The sequence below is a fragment of the Trachymyrmex cornetzi genome, unplaced genomic scaffold, assembly GCF_001594075.2.
Source record: "Trachymyrmex cornetzi isolate Tcor2-1 unplaced genomic scaffold, Tcor1.1 scaffold59, whole genome shotgun sequence".
Taxonomy (NCBI): domain Eukaryota; kingdom Metazoa; phylum Arthropoda; class Insecta; order Hymenoptera; family Formicidae; genus Trachymyrmex; species Trachymyrmex cornetzi.
In genome coordinates, this window is record NW_017299903.1 from 343,179 (window position 1) to 357,570 (window position 14,392).

Here is a 14,392-nt window from a genome sequence, read left to right on the forward strand (position 1 = left end):
GATGGTAACTACACATGATATTGAAAAGAATAAACAGGAACAACTACTATATAAAGTATCCAAAATTCTCGTTCAAATACTCGAAAATTTCACACACGATCAATTTTATTATTGTGGGAAATACCATAATGTTTTCGATTCTGCTCTTATCGTAATTTTACGATCCAATGTAAAATAATTCATTTGCGAAAATAATTTGTTCGAAAGATATACATATAACACATGAGCTTTCCTTTAAGTAATTTCCGTGTGTTTGACAAGAAACATGTACGCGTAACATCTTTACTCGGTTTTTATGTTTTTACACCCTAACCGGAATTGCTCCAATTGGCCAGGCATTTATTTCCGAACATCTTTATCTTCTATGTTGCATCGTAAAAAGAGCGATACATTCGCATTAAAGTTTTACAACTAGGCTCCATATGTAACCGTGATGGAAGGAACTGTGTGTGCGCAAAATTATCATCGTCATAACGCACAAACGCGTAATACATATTACGCGTAGTATATGTATATCAGTTATGGCATATTCAATCTTTATTCGCTTATCGTCAAGTTTTATTTTAATAAAGTACTGTTAAAAAATTCTGAGGCTGTTGAGTTTATCAGAAAAAACTTTCGGATATCTTGAAAAAAATTCGTTTTTTGTTCTTATCTTAAAAACAATGTTTTTATTGGAAATCTGATAAAAAATCATATAATAATGATTTTTAGTAATCACATGCATACAAGATATTTTAATCTGTGTTTTCCTATTGTATAAATATTATGTTTACATATTTTGACAATGGAAATTAGAAACCAGATATGGTTTCGCTTCACACCATTCTCCAAGATATTCTATTTCCATTGTCAGTGAAATATAAACACATATACGTTACATAGCCACTATCACAATTTCCAACCAAAAAACATTTGCATATTTAAAATGTGTCAATTTGATTTTTAATTATGTGTTGAATATGTGCATTATTTTAATTTTGATTGTATCTTATCTTGTAATTATGTAATTGTATACATAGGTAGATATATGTATATATTAATATGTATATTCGAGCGTTGTTGCCATGTGTTTTTATGCGTACATGTACAATCGCTGATGTTTTCACCAACGTAGTTGTGTAAAAAGAATGTGCATACAGAGTATCACTTCGTAAAACTGATTGACTAATTTCAACTAGTTCCAAAGCGATTTAATGGATTTAATATTAACTATTTTGATATGTCTAAAATACAAAAATTATCAATTTATTCGTAATAAAATTTATTAGTATTTAAGTGGGCAATTTGTTTAATTACCTCCTCCATATTCAATTATCTCGAAATAAAAATGCTGTCGGTCTTATTTCCTTATAATAATTTGGTAATAGACGCTTTGACGATTCATGTATGACAAATGATTGAGTATAAATGGATTAAAAAGGCTAATTTTAAATAAGATTTAAAAAAGAATGTTTTTAATTAAGATTAAGAATACGAATGTGAGAAAACTCTGTACATAGCTAGAACCCTTTACATAGAAGCGCGAGTAATCCGAAACTCTTGTGCGAGGTAACCGTTTAAACCACTGACCGTAAACAGAGAAGTTCGGGAGAAAGGCTTAGAAGGTACCCCAGGTTCTTACAAGGGCGTTAATTACAGGACTGCTTTCTTCTCCCTCAACCGATTTCTGTTATACGAGAGCAACCCCTCTCCAGAGCAAAAGACTAAATGCGAACAACGTGAACATCATGACTCAAGTATGCGACCATTTATTTATAGTACACTTATCTGAAGTGGTTAATACAAGCAAAATACTAGATTTTTAATAACTAACATTTTTCTTCTTAGAAGAACTCTGCTGTTATTTAATCCATTAAGAATGAATATTTTTAGGTAAGCCCAGGCAAGCTGAGCTCTAATCTAAATTATGAAATCAAATTTAGATTAATTTTTGTTAGACATGAAGTGAATATTCTCAAATTCTTTAAAAAATGATTTAAATCGTTATTAAATAAAATCTTTCAATTACTTAAAACTGCTTTATTATATCATTGTAAATTAGGAGAAATGTGCTACACTGAAAGAAAAATGTTTGGTATTTGTAACTATAATTACATATCACTATAATTATGATTATTCCTGCTATAATAATAGTAACAGTAACTATGTATATAATTCTACCAACAAATGTATATAGTTGGCAACCTAAAATGACTATAATTATAGTTGTTATAACCATAAAATAGTTGAAATTACTATAACAATGATTCAGGTGACTATAATTTTATAGTTATACTTTGGAACAACCATAAAAAATATGGTATGGACAACTATAAAATTATAGTCACTTGAATCATTTTTATGGCAATTTCAACTATTTTATGGTTATAACAACTATAATTATAGTCATGTTAGGTTGCCAACTATATACATTTGTTGGTAGAACTATATACATAGTTACTGTTACTATCATTATAGCAGTAATAATCATAATTATAGTGATATGTAATTATAGTTACAAATACCAAACATTTTTCTTTCAGTGTAGCACATTTCTCCTAATTTACAATGATATAATAAAGCAGTTTTAAGTAATTGAAAGATTTTATTTAATAACGATTTAAATCATTTTTTAAAGAATTTGAGAATATTCACTTCATGTCTAACAAAAATTAATCTAAATTTGATTTCATAATTTCTGAAATATAGTAAATCAAATTATTTTTACGTTCTACCATAATGTAAAATATATCAGATACACAATGTAGAGGATTAACTGCAAAGAGTTAATTTTGTAGAAATAGTAAATAAAGGAAAGAAAGAACTATCTCAAATCAATGCCTCAGTGAAGCGGAAGTGAAAATATGTAATAAATGAAAATTTAAAGAAAAGTGAATGGGAGCGAAAGAGAGAGATGATAAAATATTTTGTTGATAATACCAATAGATTATCTTCTTTCTGTTACTCTAGATTTATTTAAGTGTTTTGAGATTGATTTCTGACTTCAATTATTTAAGATTTTATGTTCATCCAAAATTAACTGTAGCTTCGTGCAGTAAAGCGCTCTTGAGTCGGTTGAACGAATATATCGCGTTACTAGCTCAACGACAGAGGCAGTGGGACTAATTATTGGCGCAGACTATGTAATCATTGCCGCAACGTGGTTTCAGCTTGCTTCGGTTGTGCGCTGCCGAATTACCACCGCGGGCTTACGAAACACGACACGCCAATTACTATTATTGAGTTTAAGCGTCTAAGCGCACGCTCACGCGAGTTGTTCGATTCTGTTTCAGACACATCGTATGAGAAGGCTTGTCGAAGGGGTAGCGCGCCCGCCACTCCCGTGCTCGGCGCACGACCCCTGGATGTCACCCCAAACAGGATTGTTGTAAGTAAATTTTATTGCTTGCGCATAATTAGTTAAAAGCGGATGCTTCACCCAATAATGTCATAATACTCATAATCTATGATTCTATTTTCCTGGCACATATGGCACTCCACGTCGATTCAAATTATCATTCTTACATATCTTATTTATAAAATTGAAATGTAGATAACAATTATACGGATTCTAAAATTTTTTAATATAACAAACAAAGAAATTCAAGATTAATGAGAATACAGCGAGATAGAGACGCAAGATGTTAAAACTTTCATTACTTTACGAGAAGGATGATATCATCATTATTTCAAATTGATTGTGCGTTTCGTTCTCTTCAGCATTGCAGCTACATATATTTGAAATATTATGTTTATTTATAAATATTTATAATAAACATATTACTATCGGAAAATGTTAACTTTTATTTAATCTTTTGATTCCTTTTTTTTATTAACACTTCGTTGGTATACATGTTTCGCGATACTTAATTTACCTAGCACGGCTAACAAGTACGAATTCGCATCGTGCAACTTTTTGGTGGTTCATAACTCAGCTTACAATAAAGATAATTTGATGCATTTTTTCAGTTTGAAAGAAGAAAGATGAGAAATAACTTCGTCTCAGTTACATAACTGTCGAAAACTATTATACTAGTCTATTATAAGATTTGTTAAATTGAAATCCTGAAAAGATATGTCGAAAAAATTACATTTCTTTTAGGTGGTTATTTAGTAAAGTGCCGAAAATTTGGGGCCAGGGAAAACCTGGCCAGGGCTCACACCAAATTACAAATATCTGCATAAAATATTAAAACTATGTGTATATCTTAATGAAATAGACGATATATAAAACACACGATATTGTGTAAAAATAGTATGCAAAAATAATGTAATAAAAAAAATTTATTGTACAATTCGTTCTTGTAACGACTTGACAACGTTGCATCGCGTCTTTCTTTTTCTACTTTGCCTCTCGTCCGCTTTTTTTGACTCACAGTTCACGCCGGTTGTCTGCTATGCCACGTGACAATAAACGAAAACGAGAATAAGAACGTGAATTATAATATACATATGTTGCAAGTGAGGTTTTTATAAAGGAAAATTTATAAAAAAAGAAAGTTGAGGAAATATTGTTCAAATTAGCAATGAAATCAAGAACTGCATCTTCATCAAACGAAAATAAGGTGAAGTTATATTTACTTTTTGAGGTTAAATTTGTACGCAAGTTTATACATGTAAATATAACAATAAGTTAATTATGAATATAAATTCTTTTTTTACAATATCAAGTATTTTCTAGTGATGTGCCAGATTTATCTGTTACATGTTGCCATTACATTTTACTCGATATTTTGCCATTTAAGTATTAAATATCTTTTCAGAATGGCCAATAACCTATTACTTTTTTGTGACTATTAAAATCGTAATTTTTTAAACTGTTATAATCTCATTTTTGAGAAACGCCTATGGTAAGATTTGTGTACAATTAATCAAAGAAGCGTCTGCGAGCCTTATCTGTCACTAAGTCACACGTGATAAGTTTCATTTTCAATATTTTTTTCTCCCTTATTTCATCGATAATCTACCGTAGAATTTTGCACACGTTAATTTCGGTACTTCAACTTCATTATATAAAAAAATTAGATAAATTAGATTTCTATGGTAACTCGATTTACTAAAGAACCACCTTAAATGATCGTCATTTTTGTAATTATCGGAATTTAAAACTTTAAAATGCAATTTTAAACTTTAAAATGCAAATTTCGAAAAAGGAAGATAGTATGATAGTTAAGATGTATGGAGGATATTAAAGATTTTTATTTATGGGTAGTACAGTAATGAGTCTTAACTTTTTTTACGGACAGGCAACAAATAATATAGAAAAATATAGAATTTGTTTTAGGATTAGCTCTACAACTATAAAAAAAATGCTGGTGCGAATTCGCACCTGAATGCCAACAAGTATTAATATTACATCAACCAGATAACTATTATGAACTGAAGATTCTGTGCAGTCGATACATATTACACATGTTTCGAATATCATTGGACATTAAATATCTTTTCAAAATGTGTGTTTCGCTGCCAAAATCAGGTATCTTTAATAAAGGATCTGTCATATTTGTCCAGAACCCATTCAATGTTGTTAAACATAAAAATCTAAGAAACACGTATTTTTTTATTTGAGATTTAAGAGGTATGAAACAATTCCTCAAAACTTAATGATGATAGATATTTTCAAAATATTAAATTTTTGAAAAATTATACAATTATAAAGTATATAAAAATTATAAAAGTTTTATCTAAAACATGGAATAAACAGCTACAGTCGCCAAATGTTCGACCAAAAGTCATTCATCAAAACATTTTTTTATTATAAGAATTATAATACAATTGTGATAACCGTACGATATCTTAATAGTTATGGCTGTTAAGATATATATCTATCTTACGGTATCTTATCATAACCAAATGTATTGATGGGCAAAAATTATCATTATTTCTGTTATAGCAACCGTAGCGTTTTTTTGCATGTACACATCTCACTGTTTTGTTTGTAATTGATTAAAATTAAATATAAATATTAATTTTAAAGAGTCGTTTCGTTAAATCTTAAAAAAGGCGAATATAAAAAAAATACTGGTCTCTACATTTTTGTGTTTAATAACATATTTCAGAAAAATCGAATTAGTTTTGGACAGTTCTAATAGACTCTTTATAAATGTTTAAAGAAGAAAAAAGTTACATCAAAAAGGTATATCAAAAAGGTGTTTACTTGAAATCGGATTCGATTACGTAACTTTTATCTTCATTTGTTACACAATTTAATATACAATATCCTCTTGTAAATTAAAGTGGACCATTTTGTATGTATCGTGGATTGGCTGCTCGTGAATGAGAATTGAGTCTCCAGGTTGAAAGAGCTGGGATGAAGAGCTTTCCTCGGATAGCCAAGGACGTATATAGTTTACATCGAGTCGTCGGCTAACTTAATGCCCGACGCGTTGAATATTCACGAGATCTCGCCGAAATGCCCGTGTCTCTGGATTCGCACACACGATACGTTGTAATTAGTTCGTTATACCGTCCCGGTACTCCATATATAGACTGCCTCGCCGCGACGACGACGACATAGTGGTGGGTTCAGCGATCTCATTTTCCATGGGCACCTGACGTTAACCGATTCACGGCTATATTTAACATTGCCCTCGCCGCGCGAGAGGGAGTCGCTTTCGTCTGACAATTTCACGTTAATTTAATTTAATCGAACGGGGGGACGGGGCCATATTCGCCGTCACAGTGATTATCTATCTGCCTCTCACTGTCGATATTATCGAGCTGACAATCGATATAATATTGAAGTGATTCGCGCCTGTTGCGACGAATAGGATTTTCTCCAGCGCGAAACGTCCATGTGATATCGCAAAGTTTGTGATTACTACACCCAGAGAAAAGGTTACTTCGATTCAAAGAAATATTTCTTTGCTCTATAAAAAAAAAATTTCTTTGATTTGTAAAAACATTTCTTTGATCTGAACGTTATTTCTTGAAATAAAATTTCTTTGATTTAAAAAAATAACGTTTAAATCAAAGAATTTTTTTTCACAAACTAAAGAAATTTTTTCTTTAACCGCATAGCAAAGAAACATTTCTTTAAATCGAAGCAACCTTTTCTCTGGATGTACCTATATTATCCATTCGGATCATTATCGGGAGCAGAAGTGACTTCGCACGAAACGTTTCTGTGATACGCCAATTTGTACGCTCACCGCATATTTAGCGCTCTAATTTCTACTTTATTAATGCGAAAGTAGTAATCGTGCGTTTAAACGTAATTAAATTATATAAAACATTTTAATTCTTATTTGTTTAACGTAAATGTAGCCTAAAATTGATATTAAAGTATAAAGGTGCTTCTACGAGTACATACACCCAGAGAAAAGTTTCTTCGATTTAAAGAAATATTTCTTTGCTATCTGATCTAAAAAAAAATTTCTTTGATTTGAATATAATTTCTTTAAATCCAATAAATTGTTTATTTAATTTCAAAAAATAATGTTTAAATCAAAGAAATTTTTTCTTTAACCGTATAGCAAAGAAACATTTCTTTAAATCGAAGAAACCTTTTTCTGCATGTAATTTGCAAATCGTAAAACGTAGTTCGCAAACGCAGATGCAGAATGAAGATTTGCGTTTGTTTTTTCATTACGTGCAGTTGGTTTTCATTTGTGTATCTTGCGTGCGATAATCATCATTCTACGATTAGCATTTGAGAACTATTATACATTTTGCGATTTGTGAATTATGTAGAGGCATTAATGCTGAAACGAGTGCATTCTAGAAACATTATGAAAATATCTATCAGAGTGCAATGGTTTCAAATCAGTCAAGTGCTACATCGTAAATCGTTTAATAGGATAATAATCGATCACACCTTACAAATTTTTATAGCGTCAAATTTACATTGAATCGAGTGAATGTCGTGATCATCAGATTTTACTGTTATAAGATATTTAACTTTTGATCTCCCCAGCGAATACCGCACAACCGCGCATTGAATTTCTTTTTAACCCGAAAGGTCGCAGATTGCCATCGCGCGAGAATACTTTTCCGTCAGCAGCGTTTTAGCGAGTACATTAACTTAGCGGATTAGATCTCCGCTAATCACGCGCGGATTCTCTCGGACAGATTTATCGGCACTTCGGTGTTTCTTGCGGCAACCGATCGAACGGACGAGGGTTTACTCTGCAACCACACTTCGAGATATGTTATCAGATCAACATCCTTCTTCGGGAAAATGTTCCCATGCCGATCGTCGAATCCCCGATAACAGAGGACGTATTGTCGTACCATTTTACATCGTATACCTATACATATAACTCACATCCAAACTTTTGCTACTTCTGTTTTCAGGCCAGAAATCTCTATCTTGCTCTTCCTTTCACGTATGTTCTGTTCCCCAATCACGAAAACAGGATTTCAATCTTCCGATCACGTATCTTCGAATTTCAAATCGCCAAGTGGCTAATGTCTTCTTTTTCGAAAGCAAAATAACACGTTTTCGTATTTTAAAAACATCCTATTTTTTTCTTCAATCACGATAAGATTCCTCGAATTTTTTTTTTGAATGTAAGATTCTTTGTATAGGGGGGAAGTCGCTTATATCGTACCCCTTAACAAAAGTGTAACAAAAGTACTGAAGAGATCAGAATATTTCTGTACTTACATCAAACTTTGATTCATTGGTAACAAAACATAACAACATTTTTACGGAAATAAACATTGAATTATTGTTTAAATTAAGATTAAAATTAAAGTACCATTGGGTTCCTAAATTGTAGGCTCACAAGAGAGAAGTTGCCTTAAAAAATTAGGTGCTCCAACAAATTTGGTGTCAAAATGTTTGTTTTTTTATATTATTTAAGGATATCTAGCCGCCGAATTAGGTGCTCGTTTCGTTTGGCAGAAATTCGAACACAAAGATAGGTTGCGCGACCAACTCACAAGAGAAAAGTTGCCTTAAAAAATTAGGTGCTCCAACAAATTTGGTGTCAAAATGTTTGTTTTTTAATATTATTTAAGGATATCTAGTCATCGGGAATTAGGTGCTCATTCCGTTTGGCAGAAATTCGAACTCAAAGATAGGTTGCGCGACCAACTCACAAGAGAGAAGTTGCCTTAAAAAATTAGGTGCTCCAACAAATTTGATGTCAAAATGTTTGTTTTTTAATATTATTTAAGGATATCTAATCGCCGAATTATGTGTTCGTTCCGTTTGGCAGAAATTCGACCTCCAACATAGCTTGCGCCTAATTTATTATGATAGGGTAAACTAGGGTATTATGGCCATACGGAAAAGATGGCCATAGGCCATAATTTCTCCAATGGTTGATAAATAGTGCATTTTTATAGTCATTCTTAAAGATAATCAATATTTACAATAGTTCATATGAGTACACTGTTCAAAATAACAATATTATAAATATTATCTAATATTTTTTCTTTCGACTATCTGCAAAGTTTTGCACGTGTCTGCTAAAAACTGTTATAATGTCTAATAAATTACAGTTAAGCTGCCATAATCAACATTACATACACAATAAAGGTAAATTGCAATGTGACCTATAAGTAATACTTTTATTTTCGTATAAAATGTTCTGTTAAGTATTTTCTCTTTAATTTCGATAGTATTTGTTACTTTAAGCTTCAGTGAAAGTAATATCCCAAATATTGTTAAAAAGTAACAAGAATAAATGTATGATTTTTGCATTTTAAAAAACTATGGCCATCATACCCGAGTTCACCCTAACCTCTCTTGAGTATCGATCTGTCTTTGAATTCGAATTTCTGTCAAACGGAACGATCACCTAATTCGGCGACTAGATATCCTTAAATAATATTAAAAAACAAACATTTTGACATCAAATTTGTTGGAGTACCTAATTTTTTAAGGCAACTTCTCTCTTATGAGTTGGTCGCGCAACCTATCTTTGAGTTCGAATTTCTGCCAAACGGAACGAGCACCTAATTCGGCGACTAGATATCCTTAAATAATATTAAAAAACAAACATGTTGACACCAAATTTGTTGAAGCACCTAATTTTTTAAGGCAACTTCTCTCTTGTGAGTTGGTCGCGCAACCTATCTTTGAGTTCGAATTTCTGCCAAACGAAACGAGCACCTAATTCGGCGACTAGATATCCTTAAATAATATTAAAAAACAAACATTTTGATACCAAATTTGTTGGAGCACCTAATTTTTTAAGGCAACTTTTCTCTTGTGAGCCGACTGTTCGACTGATGCCTAATTTCTGTATATGATATATATTTTCGAATTATTTTGGTCGTTCCTTGGAGCACCTGATTAGCACCTAATTCTAGTGTATATTTGTTTTGTTTGTTTACGCAATAATTATCTATTTTTTTTATTGGGGGGGGCTAACTTAATATTAAGCTAAAAAAAAAACCTCCCAAAATTTTTTTTTTTGCCAAACGGTTCGAGCACCTAATTTCGCACTTCAGCACCTAATTAGCACTTAATTTTGGTATATGTTAGAATTCATTTATCGCTAGTGGGGGGGCTAGCTTAACAGGGGTAACGGACGGCTCAAAGACAAACCAAAAATAACAATACTTAAAATATGTTACTAGCGTCACATTTGTGTCGCCACCTTTAAGAAAAAAATGTTTCGTTTAGAAAATACAATGAAGGTACGATTTATCCATCGGTACGACTTAGCTAACTCCATTCTATATTTTGAAAGTATGCATGAAATATACGCGAATATAAAAATATTTAGTTTCTATCAAATATTTTCAAGAATTGTTCCATAAAATTTTGTTTATGGTTATTCGAATTATTATTATTCATTTATGTTATTACAATAATACTTTGTATTCAACTCGAATGTAAAATCATGCAATGTAATATATCGATCCAGACTTTGCAGGTGTTCTCAATTCTCACTTGCTAGATTAGGTCTCAGCTATCGTTTTCCCGCCAAATCTTTTTATGAAGAAAATGTACTTACAAGTTAAATATACGCTGAACCGTGTTTCTACATGTCTACGATTAAACAAAATAATTTTATTATGTATTATGAGACAGTCTATCAAAAATTATAAATAAACTGTAAGTTCCATTTTATATTGATTCTATCAAAAATAGATCTAAACTATCTATAGGAAAGTAAAAGACAGGCATATTATTCAATCAATTAAGATTTTTAAAAACATTTCTTTTGGTACACTGTTTTTATGATGCATGATGACGGTTTACACATGCAGCGTTCGATTGGAAGGGGATCGTAAGCTCGTTGGTAAAGGGTTTTAAAGGAACAAAAGGACGAACGGACTGGTTTCGGGGCAAGTCTTGACAACTACGCTGCTGTTTCCGGTTAAGGAACGTCTCAGACTACCGTTTACGAAACGAATTATTTACCAGTTGTCCCCTATACGCGGCTTAATAATCCGATTGCCATTCTGATATCTGAAGAAAAACAAAAGGATGTCAAGAGTGTCAGTGACAAATTGTTTTGTGTATTTGAAATCTTTCTCCAACATTCGCAAGAAAATTGATAAAATATGTAGCCAGAGAATTAATTGAAGAAAATAAAAAACTTAATTGATAGATAGAATTTTAAATAGATAAAATTTTTAATAAACTTTACAAAGATTATGACTTTATCTTTTCCGACATTTATTTTAAATAATTCTTAGCTTTTCTTATATTATATTTAAACATCCACACAAAACATAACGGAAATGAATAACTTTACGTGCATTGCAAGTGCAGGAAAGGAAACATTTGGGACGTTCAATCGGTCGCTTATTTCGTATGTGGGACACGTTCCATGCGATAGAGTGGTGAGACCCATCGGCAGATTCAATCAGCGGACGCTGTATGTCGCAGCCTCCGATTTGAGAACCCCTCGAAGACGTTTTTGTCCTTACTGGTGTCGGGAACGGAGGAGCGCGTTCGTAGAAGAGGGACCATGAGGGGAATCGAGGGGTTTAGCCCGTTTTGCTTTACCTGAATGTAGGGGCAGAGTTTTCGGTCGCGACACAAAGGTGCGCGCCCCAAGGATCCCTTGACTTCGGCTACCCGGATGAGCTAACATCTGCGTCAGTCGACGATGAGATTTCGCCGCGAAATTGCGCGCAGCTTCTTCAAAATCTCGGCACATTCGCGTTTAAAAAACAGTTGTCTTGTCAAATGGTGGTGGATAAAAACTATAATTGTTATTGTTTCACATCAAAAACATTTATTAACAGATTAATCTAAAAAATTACGCTGGCCTGTAAACTGAATAATCTACAATTACGCATGATGTGATTGTATTTACTTTGTGTTGCTTAAAAAGGAATTTTATTTGAATTTGTTTAAAGTGTTTATTGGCACACACATGTGTAAATCTGATGTATGTAACTGACTGTGTAATTGGTGTCAAAAAAATTATAGCAAGATGAAATCAGTCTTTCATTTATTTAACCGCGATTTTGTGCCACGTTACAAAAAAAAATTGTAATATAAATACCAAGAAATTTGAAAGACTTTCGTAAAAAAATTATTACTGATTCTTCGTATAAATAACTTTTTGGTATAAACTTGAAAATCATTAGAGCAGAATTATCGCATTTTCGATAAACATTTATATGACATTCATGTTAATTATTACCATTAAAATGTTCTTGAATAAACGATATTTGTGTCACTTCTTATCAAATTTTCCGCGAAACTCGCTTTATATTTCTCGACAACATGATGTGTAAAATTTCTGCCATTTATTATAAAAACTTTCAGGAAATGATATATTATAAAACTTTCAGAAAATGATTTATTATAAAAACTTTCAGAAAATGATATATTATATATAATATGATTTACAAAAATAATAATTAATAAAAGAATTAATAATCAATAATAAAAAAGTAAAAATTAATAATTTTTTATTCAAATAAATGTAATTTGAATTTTATATTACCGTTTTAAAGCAATTTAAAAGCAGAGAGAGTTGTAACCATAATCAAAACTTAGTAAACAAAAACATATAATTTCATGATTTAATAATCTAAATAATTATTGATCTCAATATTATCGAAAAAAGTCTTTATAATGAAGTAATATATGGTCATAAATGGTAAAATAATAGAGAATTAACATGTCTTCTACAATATATACATTTTCAATATGTTTTGATCGATACAAAGCGCGCGCGATGTGAAAAATCAATCCTTGTTTTGATTAAATATGTCACTCTTAATTTAAAAAGAGAAAAGTTATATGTATACGCGCTCGACAATTGGAAGTCCGTTTTCATTCATAGCCTACCTATGCGCATTCCATGACTTTATTATCACGCCATAACGAAAGAGACAAAATACATTTACGTAATGCATCGATCGGTCATTATTCTTATCAATGCATGACACTGCTTGTCAGCTAAGTCGTGAAATTCAATATGATACATCATGGAGTGCTCGATCAAACACAGTGAGTCGCGGAAGTATTCAAATCGAACATTGTGTGCAAAAAGACTTGTAACCATTTAAAGGGCTTTTTGATTTAAATCACCGGTTGGGATCGGCCACCGAGTTCTGCAAAGATATTCTACAAGACCGAAAAATGTAGCGTCTCAGATACGTTAGAGATGTCGCTTTTAAAGCTTTAGGAATACCTGAGTACGAAGAGAAACTTGGGTCGTACCGTTCATTTGTCAGTTAACAGCTGCCCGAAGAATTTCTCCGAAATACGGAAGTACTATTGTGTGAAACATAACTCATATCGAAGTTGAAATTCTTTTTCATGATTTTGTCTCGTGCTGGCAAGAATAATGGTAAGTATTCGCTATCTAAAGATTCTACTAGTAGCGAATCACTATACAGAAGACCTAAAAATGAAAGAGAATGTGAAATATTTCGTAAATAAGAAAAAATCGGATACGTGAAAGTGCTCGTTTTCTCGAGAAATTTTTTACGTGTAAATGATTCATGGTATGGTTCCAATTGTCCGGAGGAGATTCTCGAAAAATTCAGTGAACAACCTATCGAGGAATGTTAAATTGAGGAATGTATTATAATGAAATTTTTGCACGCTGACCAGCTATAAAAGATACATTTTAGTTAAAATTTATCGAATGAACTTTATGAAGAGTAAAATCCTGAAAAGAACACCTGAGGATTTCCACCGGACTTTCTAATCAAAATTCGGGACATATAATCGCGTGTGATTAAATTACCTCCTGACATTGGGCTAGCCATATCTCACGTATACATGCATGTGCACATGATAACGCGACATCTTATTACGACGATAATACGCTTCGACGGTCATCTTTAAGTTACCTGGTAACGGACAGCGCATACATTGAAAAAATTTTGCACGAGCAAGTAATGCGCCTGATTTCGAATGCTGTGTGCGAATCTTAATTATATAGATTCTCTTGCACGCTATACTTACGCAAATATTTAAAATAGTTGAGTCTAAAATCGTGGAAACTGCTAAAAATAAATGTTCGTAGGAGACATG

At 32.0% G+C, this 14,392-nt stretch overlaps 1 protein-coding gene across 4 annotated transcripts in view; it reads left to right on the plus strand.

Moving 5' to 3' along the window:
• Positions 1–14,392, plus strand: part of raskol (Ras GTPase-activating protein raskol) — a 152,708-nt gene that overhangs the window by 127,107 nt on the left and 11,209 nt on the right. For all 4 annotated transcript variants that reach the window (XM_018515728.1, XM_018515726.1, XM_018515724.1 and 1 more), the window contains one exon: positions 3,276–3,370. In XM_018515728.1, the coding sequence (XP_018371230.1) occupies positions 3,276–3,370 (95 nt within the window). The remainder of the gene's footprint in view (positions 1–3,275; positions 3,371–14,392) is intronic.